This window comes from Eubalaena glacialis, chromosome 9 (genome assembly GCF_028564815.1).
Source record: "Eubalaena glacialis isolate mEubGla1 chromosome 9, mEubGla1.1.hap2.+ XY, whole genome shotgun sequence".
NCBI classification, from domain to species: Eukaryota; Metazoa; Chordata; class Mammalia; order Artiodactyla; family Balaenidae; genus Eubalaena; species Eubalaena glacialis.
In genome coordinates this window covers 87,618,572-87,635,210 of record NC_083724.1, presented here as the reverse complement: position 1 = coordinate 87,635,210, position 16,639 = coordinate 87,618,572, and the positions used below count along the sequence as shown (strand labels likewise).

At 42.0% G+C, this 16,639-nt stretch overlaps 1 protein-coding gene across 1 annotated transcript in view; it reads left to right on the top strand.

Moving 5' to 3' along the window:
* The first annotated feature begins 918 nt into the window (after positions 1 to 918).
* Positions 919 to 16,639, top strand: part of FBP2 (fructose-bisphosphatase 2) — a 36,632-nt gene continuing 20,911 nt past the window's right edge. Inside the window, exons 1-3 of the mRNA XM_061199299.1 lie at positions 919 to 1,158; positions 5,320 to 5,482; positions 7,641 to 7,733. Of these exons, the coding sequence (XP_061055282.1) occupies positions 989 to 1,158; positions 5,320 to 5,482; positions 7,641 to 7,733 (426 nt within the window). The 5' untranslated portion in view covers positions 919 to 988. The remainder of the gene's footprint in view (positions 1,159 to 5,319; positions 5,483 to 7,640; positions 7,734 to 16,639) is intronic.

The window sequence follows — 16,639 nt, the reverse complement described above, 5'->3', positions numbered from 1 at the left end:
ACCACTCTGTCAGGTAGATGTTTTATTGCTATCACCATTTACAAGTGAGGAAACTGAGGCTTCAGGAGCTTTTCCAAACTGTACAACTAGCAGATGACTAGCCTGGGACTTGGAGCCAGGTGTCTCTGCCCCTAGAGAAAGTGCTTGAACCACCCGATGCAGACCTCCTCCCCTGTTTACAAATACAGACCCCCACCACCTCTAATGCAGTTATTTCTAGGCAGTGGGTTGGAGGATGGGCTGGTTCTGTAGTGTTTCCTTTTCAATAAGCAAGCATCATTTTTGCTATAAAAATGCAAATCTAGAGAAATTGAAAAAATAAAGAATTGATAAAATAACCCTAGTGCTAGGCACTAGGAATATTTTTTTCTTCCAGATTTGAATACCTATTATAAATATCCATCCAATTATACATGCTTTTTGGAATTTAAAAGCATCCTTTTCAAACATATGAAAGAACCCTGGCTAAGAAGTCCCAGGATTGCCATTATTTTGTTATGTGACCTATACCCCAGATAAGATATCTGCCAATCTGCCTCCTGCAATGTGAGGGAATGGGGCCCTGCAGTAGATACATGTGAAGAAACCTTCTGAGTCTTTGAATAAGAGGGTTTTATGGACCTTTTTCTTGTTTTTTTTTTTTTTTTTTTTTTTAGTGGCTGTAATTCTCATCTCTTACCTTTACTAAACGGTTGCTTCTTAGGATCTTTAAAGAAAAAGGCTCGTCAAGAAAAAGTAGGTCTGTGTTTCCCAGCTGCCCGGTTCTATTTACAGCTTGGCAGCCTTCAGATCAGCCAGGCCCGAGAGGTTTCCTTGAGGACTCGCCCAGTTATTTCAACCACGTGGCCTGGGGCACTTTCCCTTAAAGGTCCTGGCACGGCCAGTACAGATTTCTAATCAGCTCTGATACCGCAGAGCCACTGACCAGCCCTTAGAGATAAGGCTTTCTTCTGCAGGGAGAAAAGGATTTGAAAAACTACCCGCCGCAATGGGGGACAGAAGCCCCTTCGCAACGGACATGCTCACCCTGACCCGCTATGTTATGGAAAAGGGGCGTCAGGCCAAAGGCACCGGGGAGCTCACACAGCTGCTCAACTCCATGCTGACGGCCATCAAAGCCATCTCCTCGGCCGTGCGCAAGGCCGGCCTAGCCCATCTGTGAGTCTACCCCCCCCTCCCCCCCGCCCCCCCCGCCCCCCCCCGCCCCGCGCCACCCCGGCGACACGCAGCGACGGGGGCCCAGGTGGGGGTGGGCAGAGCTCTAGGTGCTTGGGCCGAAACTGGCTCAGAAGTATTAGCCCGTGCGCCCTGGAGGGAAGTTGCCTTTAAAGTTTCTGCCAGGTGTGCTTTGATAAAGGGGCCTTTGACTTGTTTCAAGAAAGAAACAAATACTTGGAGACATGCTATGGAGAAAAAGTATATAATTTTCCCAGTTACCATGTATTATAATGATAACAAGCTCAGGGGCTTGTTGCATTGAAACATATCCTGAGTTATCGTGACTTGTGCTTGCATTCTCACTGGCACAAAGCAACCGCCAGTAGGCTTGAGAGGACGCTTGACGCCCTTTGCAGATATGAGTGTTTTATTACCATGACCTTTGCCCATAGTCATTAGGAGGTAGAAATCATTTACTGAATCCCAGGGCCCGTCATCCATCTCCTTTCTCACCATCGAAAAGAGTCTTTTGCTTTTAAAACAATATTTTATTTCTTCTCTGTGACTCAATCTTCTCTCCACTTGGTGTGCAGGAAGCTAGGAGGTGCTGGGCCCGGGAGGAGGGCATGCACAGTGTTCTCCCACTTTGCTCTCTTGGTGCTTTACCCAAGTTCATGCTACAGCTGCTGATTCTCACAGCCAAGGGTCCAGTTTAAGTCTGTGGTGAAAAGAAGCAGTCTTTCTTTGGGCTTCCATTTTCCTGGTAGCAATTGCCGTGGAGGTCCTCGCAGAAGATGAAGAGACCCATTGTTGTTATTATTATTATTATTCCAAAATGAAGAAATAACAAAGTCCAATAATTTGAAATATTTATTCAAACAACTTAGTACTTTTAACACACAAAAAATGTGATAATTACAGACTTTATTTATATAATGCTTTGTGACTCAGTAATGAGCTCCAAGTTAAAGGTGATTGTGACTGGTTTTCCCCCTGTCTGTGTATTGCTATAACTGTATGAGTACCTCATTTGGCAATAATGGCCAGCTCTACCTTTAAAGACCTTCATGAACGTGAGACACAGCTACTTGCCTCTGTTCTGCTCCTATCTGGTGGTGAGCTGGGCTACGCATAGAGCAGTTTCCTGGGTTGCCTGCTGACCTCTCAGTGTTACCCATGTTAATGGGCTCCCCAGTGCAGGGGGGCTGGGCTGGGCAGGGGCTGCTGTGGTGGGGTCGTGCTAATCGCTGCAGAACTCTGACTTTGTGGCCATGGAGTGTCCAGAGGACGTGGACTCAGCGGTTGGATAATTCAGGCGCTCCTCTGACTTGGTTTTTTGTGCCATGTGATCATGGTCAATGATCTACTCTCGCTGTAAAATTGTAAAACGGATTGGATACTAATAGCACCTAACTCGTAGGGCTAGTTGTAAGGCTTAGTAGGTCCATGTGATGATGACTTCGACAGTGCCAGCCCCATAATAAATGCTCCTTATTACTGTGGCTCCAAGCCCGAACCTGGGGAAATTTGCCGGCTAACAGGGCGATGTCGCTGACTCACCACTAGGTGGCAGGCGCAGCCCGTGGAAACAAGACGTCAGGCTTTCGCATTTTCTCGGAGGCTGAGGCAGGTGTCCTCCGTAAAGCAGAGACCACGTATTTTGCCAATTCAGGCCACATCCTTCCCTGGGTGCCTCTGTAATAGATACCCAAAGTGTCAGTGGGAGAAGTCCATTGTCTGGAAATTCCTTCTTTCTAATAAGATGCTGAGATAATTTTAAGAGGACCCTGGAATTGCTTCTCAAAGAGCTAAAAGGTTGCATCCTATCCCAGAGCAATTCTGCTCATGAAAATGGGACTTTAACATATTCCTGCCACTTTCCCATTTAGGGGGCCTCAAGCCCCTCATTCCTTTGCTTCCTCTTTTTGGGAAGACATTTCTAGACACCTGCTCGATAAATGCAAAACGGATCAGAAAGTCTCATATTTTTCTTCTTTTTTCTCTGCTCCTTTCTGTAGCAAGAAGGGAATGCTAGAATACCACCCCTGGAATCCTCTCCACAGCTTTCTAGTGTCAAAACAGCAGAACAATCCATTAAAAAATTATCAGTAAAGCTTAAATGTTAGTTAAGATCGTAAAAAATACTGTCTTACGGGTTAAAAAGCGTTTTTCTGCCCGTGATCTAACTTGGAGCAGTTGTCAGGCAATTAGATCTCATTGTGAGGATCTTCCATTCTTTCTGAAAGGAGGGGTGTGGATGGTGGGAGGGGGCAGGCAGAGCAGAATGCCCCGCACCTGCAGGGAGGGTGCAGAGGGTGGGTTGAGGGGCGGGATAAGGGCGGGGTTGTTGTGGAGGTGGAGGAAGTGTTTGCAAAGCACAGGACAGAGAGCCTGTTTCTCAGCTCCACCACCCACAGGCCTCGGGCACCCCAGCTCTTCATTCTCCGGTAGAAGCCCCATCAAGATTCCAGTTAAACAAGAGGACTGGGTTTGTGGACCCTTTAAATTCTGATGCAAAATAACCCAGTTTTGTGGCTGCTGTTGTGTGTTTGCTTTTATTTTGAACCAGAAGGTACAGTCTTTGAGGTGAGGCCACCAGTATTGTTTTCCAAGGCAGATCTCATCACATCAGACATCAAGTGATGGGGGGATCTGTGGGGGAGGGGAGAGGCTGTCAATCAGGGAAAAGGGTGGGAAATGAGTTGTCCCCCGCCCCGGCTTAGGGTGAATCAGTGGATCTCAACCCTGGCTACCTGTTAGAGCCGCCTGAGGATTCCTTCAACAAATAAATGGCATTAACAAAAAGGAGAGGGAGGGAATTACTTTCCTGCCATCCATTCTTCATAATTCAGTGAACGTATATTGAGCATCTGAGCACTGTGGAAACAAGTACAGTGAGTCACAGCTCTTGCCTTCGGTGAGCAGATAATCCAGCAGGAAGGACATTCCCACAAACAGATTGTGAGCTGCTCTGGAAAGGCTGACAAGGCTGTATCTGGTGTGTGTGGCACCAGGGAAGCTTCTGGAAGAGGTTAGGAGGGCAAGTAGAAGAAAGCTGTCTGTGGGCAGAAAGCACTCCCGTGGGGGGGATACCATGAGTGAAGGGGGAGAGGAGAGAAGCAGCTTGCTGGGTGCTGGTGGCCTCAGGACCTTGGTGGCTGTTGGCATGAGAAAGGCTTGAGGGGGGTGATAGCCATGTGGCTCACGGAGAGAAGAGCATGGGGGGTGGGGGACAGGGAACCCAGGGGTCTGTGTAAGGCAGGTGTGTGCCTGTTGGGTTCCAGAGGCTGAGACTGAGGGTGAGAGGGCCAAGAGGCAAGGCCAGTGTGGGACCAGGCCTTCCTTGGTGCAGCCTGAAACCCACTGTGGGGGGCCTGGGGACTCTGGAGAGACAGGGGTGATCTGACTGATTTTAGAAGGATCCCACCCACAAGGTTGGGAGCTGGAGACTTTTTTTTTTTTTTTTTTTGGCCGAGCCACGCAGCTTTCGGGATCTTAGTTCCCCAACCAGGGATCAAACCCGGGCCTGGGGAAGTGAAAGCACTGAGTCCTAACCACGGGACCCCCAGGGAATTCCCTGGAGACCTTTGCATAGCAATCCTCTAAAACACAAAGCCTCCAGATAGAATTCTTACAGTAGTGTTCATTCTTACATTGCTTGGAATGGTGGTAAAGAATCAAATCAAACTAGTTAAGTCTGTCCCCCACTTTCCTTCTTATTCAAGTAATGCCAAGCTACAGCAGAGCAAATTTTAGTTCAGCCCAGCAGGCCACTATTTGAGGATAATCAACAAATACTAGAAATTCTGGGGCTGGAAAGCCACGGTCCTTTATTTTTTAGAGTTATTAATTATGGCGATGTGTCTGACTTTATGAATTCTCTCTCCCAGGGCGGGGGGCAGGGTTGCTCGTTAGTAAGATTGAATTCTGGTTAGTGTTACTGGGACGACGAGGGACTTAGGACAATATCCCTGAGGTGTAAAGGAACCAAGGGTAAGAACCAGCGCTGTGAGAGAGGACGCACTTGGTCGTATTTATAATTTGGAGACTCTGGAGCCATGAAGGGAAAAGAGGGATACAGGGGTGGTATCTTGGCGTCTGGGCATCTTTGCTGGAGTCCAGGCTCCCTTCCTGATTTCCTCCAGCCTTTTGTCTTCTTAGGTACGGAATCGCGGGAAGCGTGAACGTGACAGGGGATGAGGTGAAGAAACTGGACGTGTTATCCAATTCCCTGGTGATCAACATGCTCCAGTCCTCCTACAGCACCTGCGTCCTGGTCTCGGAAGAGAATAAAGACGCGCTTGTCACCGCCCGGGAGAAGAGGGTGAGTGTGGCAGCCGGGCTGAAGTTCCTCTACTCACCAGTAGAGGGCGCAACTGAGTTGGGAAGACTTTGGTTGACTTGCTTTTTTTTATTTCTAGTATTTCCCTCTATTGCTTAATTTTTTATTTTCTGGAAACAAACAAGGGATTACATACTTCTTTAGTTGGAAGCCTTATGCTGTCTAGTCAAACAGACTCCGTAATAGGGCAGTTATTCATTCAGGAAATAAATCAGAGTGCTTTACCAAAACTTCTCAGTGGATGGGGTTCATCATGGGTTTTCACTTACTGTACTGGTAACAAGTCCCAACATTTTGGAGCGCTTGAAAATCCAGTCCAGTAAAAAGTAGAGTTCCTGTGGTACTATACCGTCTCTTAATCGTCTCATCCCCACTGTACTCTCAGCCCCTTCCCCAAGGCGGTTTGGTTTCAGCAGAGATTTCTTCATGCCTGACAAACTGTTAGACTAAAACATAAAAGAATTTGTAAAGATCGTTGCTCTGGCCTTAATGCAATGGTAAACTTGGTTACTGCAGGGCATGACTGGGGAGGGTCTATATTCACTATGTTTTCACAGTTTATTAAAAAAAAAAAAAGCTGGTAGCCAAAAAATTCAACCCATATTCAGCTGCTGTACAGTAATGCCAAATAAACGCTAAGACTGTTGGCCCTTGTTTTGTACAGTGGGTCTTGGGGACAAGGTGCCATTTCCTTGTGATTAGCTGAAAGGATGGAAAAAGTAAAGTAAAGCCAAATTTATTGAACACTTGCTGTAGGGTGGGGACTGTGCCAAAGCATGTTATACTTGTTGTCTCACATAATTAGGCTAAGTCACACCTATTATTTTCAACTTTCAATTTCCACCGATATGACTCTTGATTATCTCTCTGATCAAATCTCACGTTTTCTTTCCCTGTTGGCCTGAGCTACACAGGTCTTCACGCTAGTTCTTGAATACTCCTTGCTTGTTCCCACATCAGCTCGTGAACCTTCTCCAGCATATGCTTGATGTTCAACAAATACCTGTTGAATGCATGCATGTATGAAATGAATGGGCTGAATTGGCTTATCTACAGGGAGAATGGGGAATTTCCAAGCTTATGAATTCCACTGCCCTCCCCGCCTCACCTCCTGTTGAACAAGGAAAAAAGAAAGGAGAAAAGGAAGAAAGAAAGAAGGAAGGAAGGAAGGAAGGAAAGAAAGAAAGAAAGAAAGGAAGGAAAGAAAGGGAAAGAAAGAAAGGAAGAAAGCTCACATTAAGCTAGGGCATTACTCATTGGAAAGTCAGGGGAAAGTAGTTTAGTGGTGGGAAAAATGACTCCCATTTTACTTGATGCTTGATTACCAGTGTTTAATTAGCCAGGACACCCCAGTCCCCATCACTAAGGCTCTCACAGAACCTTGTACATAGGAGGCCTGTAAAAAGTATCTGGTGTTTTCTTTCCACCAAACTGCCGGTGACAGCAGCGTGAGTGGGCTTGAGGGACATGGTATCTCAAGACCCCACCTACTCTGTCTCTGGTCTTCACATCAGCAAGGTAGGGTGGATGCAGCAAAACCCAGAGGAGTATTTTTATTCTCCTGATGTAGTCATACATACCAGCTATTTTAATAAGACAAACCCAGAGGTCCTGGGACATTGTTCTGAGATTTTCTTTCAGTAAAAATGTGCTAAAATGAAAAAAGCCTGTCTGGGGAGAGGCTCAGAAGTATCAGTAAATCAATAGCCGACCTTACTGTGGACGTGGGTAGAGCTTGTCCAAATTCGTCTTCAGCTTCTCCACCTCTTCCCTGCAAGGTGCCCATTTCAGACCTGGTTTCCTCTCACACCCGCAGCAGCTCTGAGTCCCCACTGGTCCCAGGTAGGAGTGGAGGGTGGAGCCAGGGCAGGTGGGAGGAGAGCTATTTGGAGGTGGGTGGGACCTTCATCACCCTCTGTGGGTGTCAACTAATCTGTTTATGGGCAGGCGGGCTCTGAGCTGCACAGTTAATGTATGCTGATACACTATGCACTCCTTAAGTAATTGCATTTTTTGACGAGGATATCCCTTTGCTCTGAATCGCTTTTGGTGTAGTGTTGTCTGCCACACACAGCCACTTACACAGAGTGTGTTGCTCGGAAGGTGACCTGATCAGGTGTTCTGCCCTCTGTGCATGTAGGGGAAATACGTGGTCTGCTTTGACCCACTGGATGGATCTTCGAACATCGACTGCCTGGCCTCCATTGGAACCATATTTGCCATCTACAGAAAGGTGAGTAACCAGTATGTTCTTTAACACCTCCTTCCTCTGGTGGTTCCAAACGTTCCTGGGCTGGGAGCCACGAGTCTGGAGTTCTCACCTCGGTCCTCCCACTAACCAGACACACCGTGGCAGGCAAGCCATGCACCTCGCTCTGCCTCGGGCTCCTCACTGAATACCCGAATCGGTCATTTCCTTCAGTCCTGTTCTCGGCGTTCCTAGGAAGTGAGGGTGAGCTGATAGATGGGGCCTTGTTTTGAAAATCTGGAGGCAACACAAATGCCAGACGTGGAATTAGGTTCCAGGTGGCATCTGAAGGCCCCTATGTTCCTTCCTTGTGTATCTTAAATCTTACTGCGTTTGCTTTCTGTTGCTGCTGTAACAATTCACCACACATTTAGAGGCTTAAAACAACCTCCATTAATTATCTCCCAGTTCTTGGGTCAGAAGTCTGGTAGGCATGGCTGGGTTCTCTGTCTTGTAAGGCCAAAATCTTGGTGTCAGCCGGCCTGGCACCCCATTGAGAAGAATTCGCTTCCAGGCTCACTTAGGCTGTTGGCAAAATTCGCTGAAACGGTCAACATCCATCCCCTCACATAGTTACAATTTGTGTGTGTGTGTGTGTGTGAGTGTGTGTGTGTGTGTGTGTGTGTGTGATGAGGACTTTTAAGATCTACTCTCACAGCCACTTTCAAATAAACAATACAGTATTTTTTTTTAAACATCTTTATTGGAGTATAATTGCTTTAAAGTGGTGTGTTAGTTTCTGCTGTATAACAAAGTGAATCAGCTATACATATACATATATCCCCATATCTCCTCCCTCTTGCATCTCCCTCCCACCCTCCCTATCCCACCCCTCTAGGTGGACACAAAGCACCCAGCTGATCTCCCTGTGCTATGCGGCTGCTTCCGACTAGCTATCTATTTTACATTTGGTAGTGTATAAAAGTCCATGCCACTCTCTCACTTCGTCCCAGCTTACCCTTCCCCCTCCCCGTGTCCTCAAGTCCATTCTCTATGTCTGCGTCTTTATTCCTGTCCTACCCCTAGGTTCTTCAGAACCATTTTCTTTTTTTTTAGATTCCATATATATGTGATAGCATACAGTATTGTTTTTCTCTTTCTGACTTACTTCAGCCTGTATGACAGACTCTAGGTCCATCCACCTCACTACAAATAACTCAATTTCGTTTCTTTTTATGGCTGAGTAATATTCCATTGTATATATGTGCCACATCTTCTTTATCCATTCATCTATCGATGGACACTTAGGTTGCTTCCATGTCCTGGCTATTGTAAATAGAGCTGCAATGAACATTGTGGTACATGACTCTTTTTGAATTATCGTTTTCTCAGTGTATATGCCCAGTAGTGGGATTTCAGGGTCGTATGGTAGTTCTATTTTTAGTTTTTTAAGAAACCTCCATACTGTTCTCCATAGTGGCTATATCAATTTACATTGCCACCAACAGTGCAAGAGGGGTCCCTTTTCTCCACACCCTCTCCAGCATTTATTGTTTGTAGATTTTTTGATCATGGCCATTCTGACTGGTGTGAGGCGATATGTCATTGTAGTTTTGATTTGCATTTCTCTAATGATTAGTGATGTTGAGCATTCTTTCATGTGTTTGTTGGCTGTCTGTATATCTTCTTTGGAGAAATGTCTATTTAGGTCTTCTGCCCATTTTTGGACTGGGTTGTTTGTTTTTTTGATATTGAGCTGCATGAGCTGCTTGTAAATTTTGGAGATTAGTCCTTTGTCAGTTGCTTCATTTACAAATATTTTCTCCCATTCTGAGGGTTGTTTTTTCATCTTGTTTATGTTTTCCTTTGCTGTGCAAAAGCTTTTAAGTTTCATTAGGTCCCATTTTTTAATTTTTGTTTTTATTTCCATTTCTCTAGGAGCTGGGTCAAAAAGGACCTTGCTGTGATTTATGTTATAGAGTGTTCTGCCTATGTTTTCCTCTAAGAGTTTTATAGTGTCTGGCCTTACATTTAAGTCTTTAATCCATTTTGAGGTTATTTTTGTGCATGGTGTTAGGGAGTGTTCTAATTTCATTCTTTTACATGTAGCTGTCCAGTTTTCCCAGCACCACTTATTGAAGAGGCTGTCTTTTTTCCATTGTATATTCTTACTGCCTTTATCAAAGGTAAGATGGCCATATGTGCATGGGTTTATTTCTGGGCTTTCTATCCTGTTCCATTGATCTATATTTCTGTTTTTTTCCCAGTACCATACTGTCTTGATTACTGTAGCTTTGCAGTATAGTCTGAAGTCAGGGAGCCTGATTCCTCCAGCTCTGTTTTTCTTTCTCAAGATTGCTTTGGCTATTCGGGGTCTTTTGTGTCTCCATACAAACTGTGAAATTTTTTGTTCTAGTTCTGTGAAAAATGCCATTGGTAGTTTGATAGGATTTGCATTGAATCTGTAGATTGCTTTGGGTAGTATAGTCATTTTCACAATGTTAATTCTTCCAATGCAAGAACATGGTACATCTCTCCATCTGTTTGTATCATCTTTAATTTCTTTCATCAGTGTCTTATAGTTTTCTTCATACAGGTCTTTGGTCTCCTTAGGTAGACTTATTCCTAAGTATTTTATTCTTTTTGTTGCAATGGCAAATGGGAGTGTTTCCTTAATTTCTCTTTCAGGTTTTTCATCATTGGTGTATAGGAATGCAAGAGATTTCTGTGCATTAATTTTTTATCCTTCTACTTTACCAAATTCATTGATTAGCTCTAGTAGTTTTCTGGTAACGTCTTTAGGATTCTCTATGTATAGTACCATGTCATCTGCAAACAGTGACAGCTTTACTTCTTCTTTTCCGACTTGGATTCCTTTGCTTTCTTTTTCTTCTCTGATTGCTGTGGCTAAAACTTCCAAAACTGTGTGGAATAATAGTGGTGAGAGTGGGCAACCTTGTCTTGTTCCTGATCTTAGTGGAAATGTTTTCAGTTTTTCACTGTTAAGAATGATGTTGGCTGTGGGTTTGTCATATATGGCCTTTATTATGTTGAGGTAAGTTCCCTCTATGCCTACTTTCTGGAGGATTTTTATCATAAATGGGTGTTGAATTTTGTTGAAAGCTTTTTCTGCATCTATTGAGATGATCATATGGTTTTTATCCTTCAATTTGTAAATATGGTGTATCACATTGATTGATTTGCATATATTGAAGAATCCTTGCATTCCTGGGATAAACCCCACTTGATCATGGTGTATGATCCTTTTAATGTGCTGTTGGATTCTGTTTGCTAGTAATTTGTTGAGGATTTTTGCATCTATGTTCATCAGTGATATTGGCCTGTAGTTTTCTTTCTTTGTGACATCTTTGTCTTGTTTTGGTATCAGGGTGATGGTGGCCTTGTCAAATGAGGTTGGGAGTGTTCCTCTCTCTGCTATATTTTGGAAGAGTTTGAGAAGGATAGGTGTTAGCTCTTCTCTAACTGTTTGATAGAATTTTGCCTGTGAAGCCATGTGGTCCTGGGCTTTTGTTTGTTGGAAGATTTTTAATCACAGTCTCAATTTCAGTGCTTGTGATTGGTCTGTTTATAGTTCCTATTTCTTCTTGGTTCAGTCTTGGAAGGTTGTGCTCTTCTAAGACTGTGTCCATTTCTTCCAGGTTGCCCATTTTATTGGCATATAGTTGCTTGTAGTAATCTCTCATGATCCTTTGTATTTCTGCAGTGTCAGTTGTTACTTCTCCTTTTTCATTTCTAATTCTATTGATTTGAGTCTTCTCCCTTTTTTTCTTGATGAGTCTGGCTAGTGGTTTATCAATTTTGTTTATCTTCTCAAAGAACCAGCTTTTAGTTTTATTGCTCTTAGCTATTGTTTCCTCCATTTCTTTTTCATTTATTTCTGATCTGATCTTTATGATTTCTTTCCTTCTGCTAACTTTGGGGTTTTTTTGTTCTTCTTTGTCTAATTGCTTTAGGTATAAGGTTAGGTTGTTTATTTGAGATGTTTCATGTTTCTTGTTTCTTGAGGTAGGATTGTAAGGCTATAAACTTCCCTCTTAGAACTGCTTTTGCTGCATCCCATAGGTTTTGGGTTATCTTGTTTTCATTGTCATTTGTTTCTCGGTATTTTTTGATTTCCTCAGTGATCTCTTGGTTATTAAGTAGTGTATTGTTTAGCCTCCATGTATTTGTATTTTTGTACAGATTTTTTCCTGTAATTGATATCTAGTCTCATAGCATTGTGATCAGAAAAGATACTTAATACAATTTCAATTTTCTTAAATTTACCAAGGCTTGATTTGTGACCCAAGATATGATCTATCCTGGATTATGTTCCATGAGCAGTTGAGAAGAAAGTGTGACAATATGGTATTATTAACTCTAGTCCCGATGCCATACATTACATCCCCAGGACTTACTCATCTTGTAACTGGAAGTCTGTACCTTTGACCACCTTCACTCATTTCACCTACCCCACCCCTTGCTTCTGGAAACTACCAATCTGTTCTCTGTATCTATGAGTTGTTTTTATTTTTTTTTAGAATCCACATGTCAGTGAGATCATACAGTATTTGTCCTTCTCTGACTTATTTCACTTAGCATAATGCCCTCAAAGTCCATCCATATTGTCATGAATGGCAGGATTTCTTTGTTTTTCATTGCTGAATTTTATGTGTATATATCTGTGAAAGAGTGATTTCATGTCCTTCAGGTATATACCCAGAAGTGTAATTGCTGCATCTTATATAGCTCTATATTTAATTTTTTGAAGAACCTCCATACTGTTTTCCATACTGGCTTCACCAATTTACATTCCTACAAGCAGTGCCTGAGGGTTCCCTTCTCTCCACATCCTCACCAACACTTGTTATTGCTGATCTTTTTGATATTAGTCATTCTGACAGGTGTGAGGTGATATCTCATTGTGGTTTTGATTTGCATTTCCCTGATGATTAGTGGTGTTGAGCACCTTTTCATGTACCCGTTGGCCCTTTGTATGCCTTCTTTGAAAAAATGTCTATTCAGTCAGATCATTTGTTTTTTTGCCATTGAGTTGTGTGAGTTCTTTGTATATTTTGGATATTAATCCCTTATTCTATGTATGATCTCCAAATATTTTTTGCTTTTTCATTTTGTTGATGGTCTTAATAGCTTCTTAAAGCCAACTGATTTAAAAACAAAGAGGAATAATGAGGGAGGCTGTGCATGTGTGTGGACAGGGAGTATGTGGGAAATCTCTGTATCTTTCTCACAATTTTTCTGTGACCCTAAAACTGTTCTCAGAAAAATGAAGTCTTGGGGAGGGGGAAGGGTAAGCTGTGACAAAGTGAGAGAGTGGCATGGACATATATACACTACCAAAAGTAAAATAGATAGCTAGTGTGAAGCAGCCGCATAGCACAGGGAGATCAGCTCGGTGCTTTGTGACCACCTAGAGGGGTGGGATAGGGAGGGTGGGAGGGAGGGAGACACAAGAGGGAAGAGATATGGGAACATATGTATATGTATAACTGATTTACTTTGTTATAAAGCAGAAACTAACACACATTGTAAAGCAATTATACTCCAATAAAGATGTTAAAAAAAAATGAAGTCTTTGAAACAAAAAAAGAGGATATTACTATACATAATGTGGGATATTCACACTTGAATTTTGGTGATTTTGAACACAGAGATTTTGTCTTAAAATTCAAATAAACCAGAGGCTTTGAAGGCTAGTCCAAATAACCATAGATTTTCTCTGATAATGTTTCTAAATAAGGGGGGCAAGTTTGAGAAACGAATGAGACATGAAGAGAAAGCTTTGTGATGCTTAAGCAATGTCTAATGAGAGAGCAGCTTGCTTCAGAGACCTCATGGGGCTGTCACAGCCTCTTAGAACCTTGTCAAAGCCAGGGATGATGCCCGTTTCTGACCAGGATTTCTGTGATTCTCTATAAGCATCAAGATAGAGGTTTCAGACTGTCAGAGAACTGTCAAAAGTATTTTCTTCCCCTTATCTCTGAGGAGCATTGCTAAACACCTTTTAAGACATCCCATACTGCTTTCAGCTCCCTGTTCTATGATTTTCCTTTTTCTTGAAGTTGACATTTTCCATTTCCAACAGTCACAGATTAGACAAAGTGCAAACTCTCTCCCTTCAAGACATCCAGAACTTTTGGATACAATATATCATCCTTTAAATTCGTGGCTGATCTCATTGAAATGAACAAGCAATAAACACAAGGTAAGGGTTGGGGGACCAGAATCACAGAAAACTGAAAACCAGAGGCTTAAGAGGAGGACTGAGGGAGTCATCCTGATGGGAGGAGCTGGTTTTGTTGATCTGAGTAAATCAAGGGTGTGGGTTTTAACACCCCTACAGGGTCAGGAGACCCCGTATCCCATTATTATGGGTAAGTCAACCTCACCAAAATTCTACTCTTTTACTGACATAAGGATACATAGACCAGTGGAACACAAAAGAGAGCCTAGAGATAAACCCACACATGTATGATTGCCTGATTTATGAAAAGGCAATACTGAAGTTTAATTTGTACAGGATGATCCCTTCAATAAGTGATGCTGGGCCAGGTGAATATCAGTATGAGAAAAAATGAACTTGACTCCTACTTCACACCATACACAAAGATTAATTAAAGACCAGAGACTTCACTGTAAAAAGTAAAGCTATAAAGCTCCTAGAAAAAAAACCACAGGAGAATATCTTCATGCCTTTGGGGAAGGTAAAGATTTTTTAAACAGGACATAAAAAGTACTAACCGTGAAGGAAAAGGCTAGTAAACTGCGCTTCATTGAAACTAAGAACTTTTGTTCATCAAAAGACAACATTAAGGATGGACCTAGAGATTGTCATACTGAGTGAAGTAAGTCAGACAAAGATAAATATCATATGATATCGCTTATATGTGGAATCTAAAAATATGGTACAAATGAGCCTATTTACAAAACAGAAATAGGATCACTGATGTAGAAAACACACTTATGGTTACCAAGGGGGAAGGGGAGGGAGGGGTAAATTGGGAGATTGGGATTGACATATACACACTACTATATATAAAATAGATAACAAATAAGAACCTGCTATATAGCACAGGGAACTCTACTAAATACTCAGTAATGACCGATATGGGAATAGAATCTAAAAAACAGTGGATATTTGTATATGTATAAGTGATTCACTTTGCTGTACAGCAGAAAGTAACACAACATTGTAAATCAACTATACTCTAATAAAAATTAATTTAAAAAAAAGACAACATTAAGAGAGTGAAAAGGCAACTACAGACAGATGGAAAAATTTTCAATGCATACATCCAACAAAGAACTCATTTACAGAATAAATAAAGAACTCCTACAAATCAATAAAAAATACTGTCAATCTGATCAAAGGAATGGGCAAAAGACTTGAACAGGAACTTCAAAAAAGAGATTTTTTTCCCCAGCTGGTTAGTAAGCACATGAGAGATGCTCAACATCATTAGTCATCAGGGAAATGGACATGGAAACAGCACTGAGACATCATTTACCACCCACCCCCAACCAGAGTGGTTAAAATTAAAAAGACTAACCATACCAACTGTAGATGAAGAAACTGGAATTCTAATATATTGGTGGTGGGAGTAGAAAATGATACAAACACTTCAGAAAATTTTGATAGCACCTGCTAGTATTAAACATATACTGATACACTATGGCCCAGCAAGTCCACTCCTGGAGTGCACCCAGGATAAATGGGTGCCTGTGTCTGCCAAAGGATGTGTACAAGTTATTCATAAAAGACCCAAACTGAAAAAAAATCAAAAAGTGTATCAACATAAGAATAGATAAATAAACTGTGACATAGTCACATGACAAAAAGCTACATACAAATGCAAAAGAACAAACTATTGCTATGTGCAACAACACAGATAAAATCACAAAGACATATGTTGTGAAACATAATCCGGATACAAAAGAACACATGCTTTGTAATTTCATTTATATGAAGTTCCAAAACAGTCAAAGCTAATTATTCTTTTGATGTCCAGATAAAGGCCAGAATAGAGGTTACCTTGGGGGAGGTGATAGTGACTGAAAGAGGGTATAAGAGAATCTGCTAGGTGGCTGGAAATATTCTATAAATTGATCTTAGTAGTTACATCGGTATGTACTATATATATGTAAAAATTCGTCAAACTGTATAGTTAAGATTTGTGTGCTTTGCTATATGTAATTTATACCTCAATTAAAAGAAAAATAATCAACTTTCCCATACCTTCTACCACCAAACACATTGAGCCTTTGCAATTGTCACTAACTTTACTGTTAAGTGGCCATAGGAGGCACCACTGCCTTTATATGTGACAGAGAAGTAGGGAGTAGGGAAAAATATAAAGATTTTAGTGGAGTAGGGAAAAATATAAAGATTTGAAAAAGATAACACTAAATCATTTGTAAACTCCTCTGAGATTTTTGAGAAAAGTGTCATGGCAATGGAGAATACTAACATGAAGTGTATTTTGGGAGTTCCAAGACCATATTGGAGGGAAAATGAGAGTTGAAACTTTCTTTTTTCCAGGCACTGAAATAAGTTACAGATGGGTTGTAAGTTTGGTGGAGAGGTGGGGAATAAAACCAGAAAAAAAGTGTAGAATATTTGTCTAATCTTGTCTTGATGTAGGAGAAATTCTGTCTGAACATGGACAAGAGAAGAAAATAATTAGGCTGTAATGAATAGTTTTTTTTTTTTTTTAAATCAGTGAAGTCACATTACTGCTAAGTGGTAAAGGCAGGATTTGAACTTGCATCTGTCTCTTTTTTTTTTTAAACTTTGGGTTTATTTATTTATTTATTTATTTATTTATGGCTATGTTGGGTCTTTGTTTCCGTGCGAGGGCTTTCTCTAGTTGCGGCAAGCGGGGGCCCTCTTCATCGCAGTGCGTGGGCCTCTCATTATCGCGGCCTCTCTT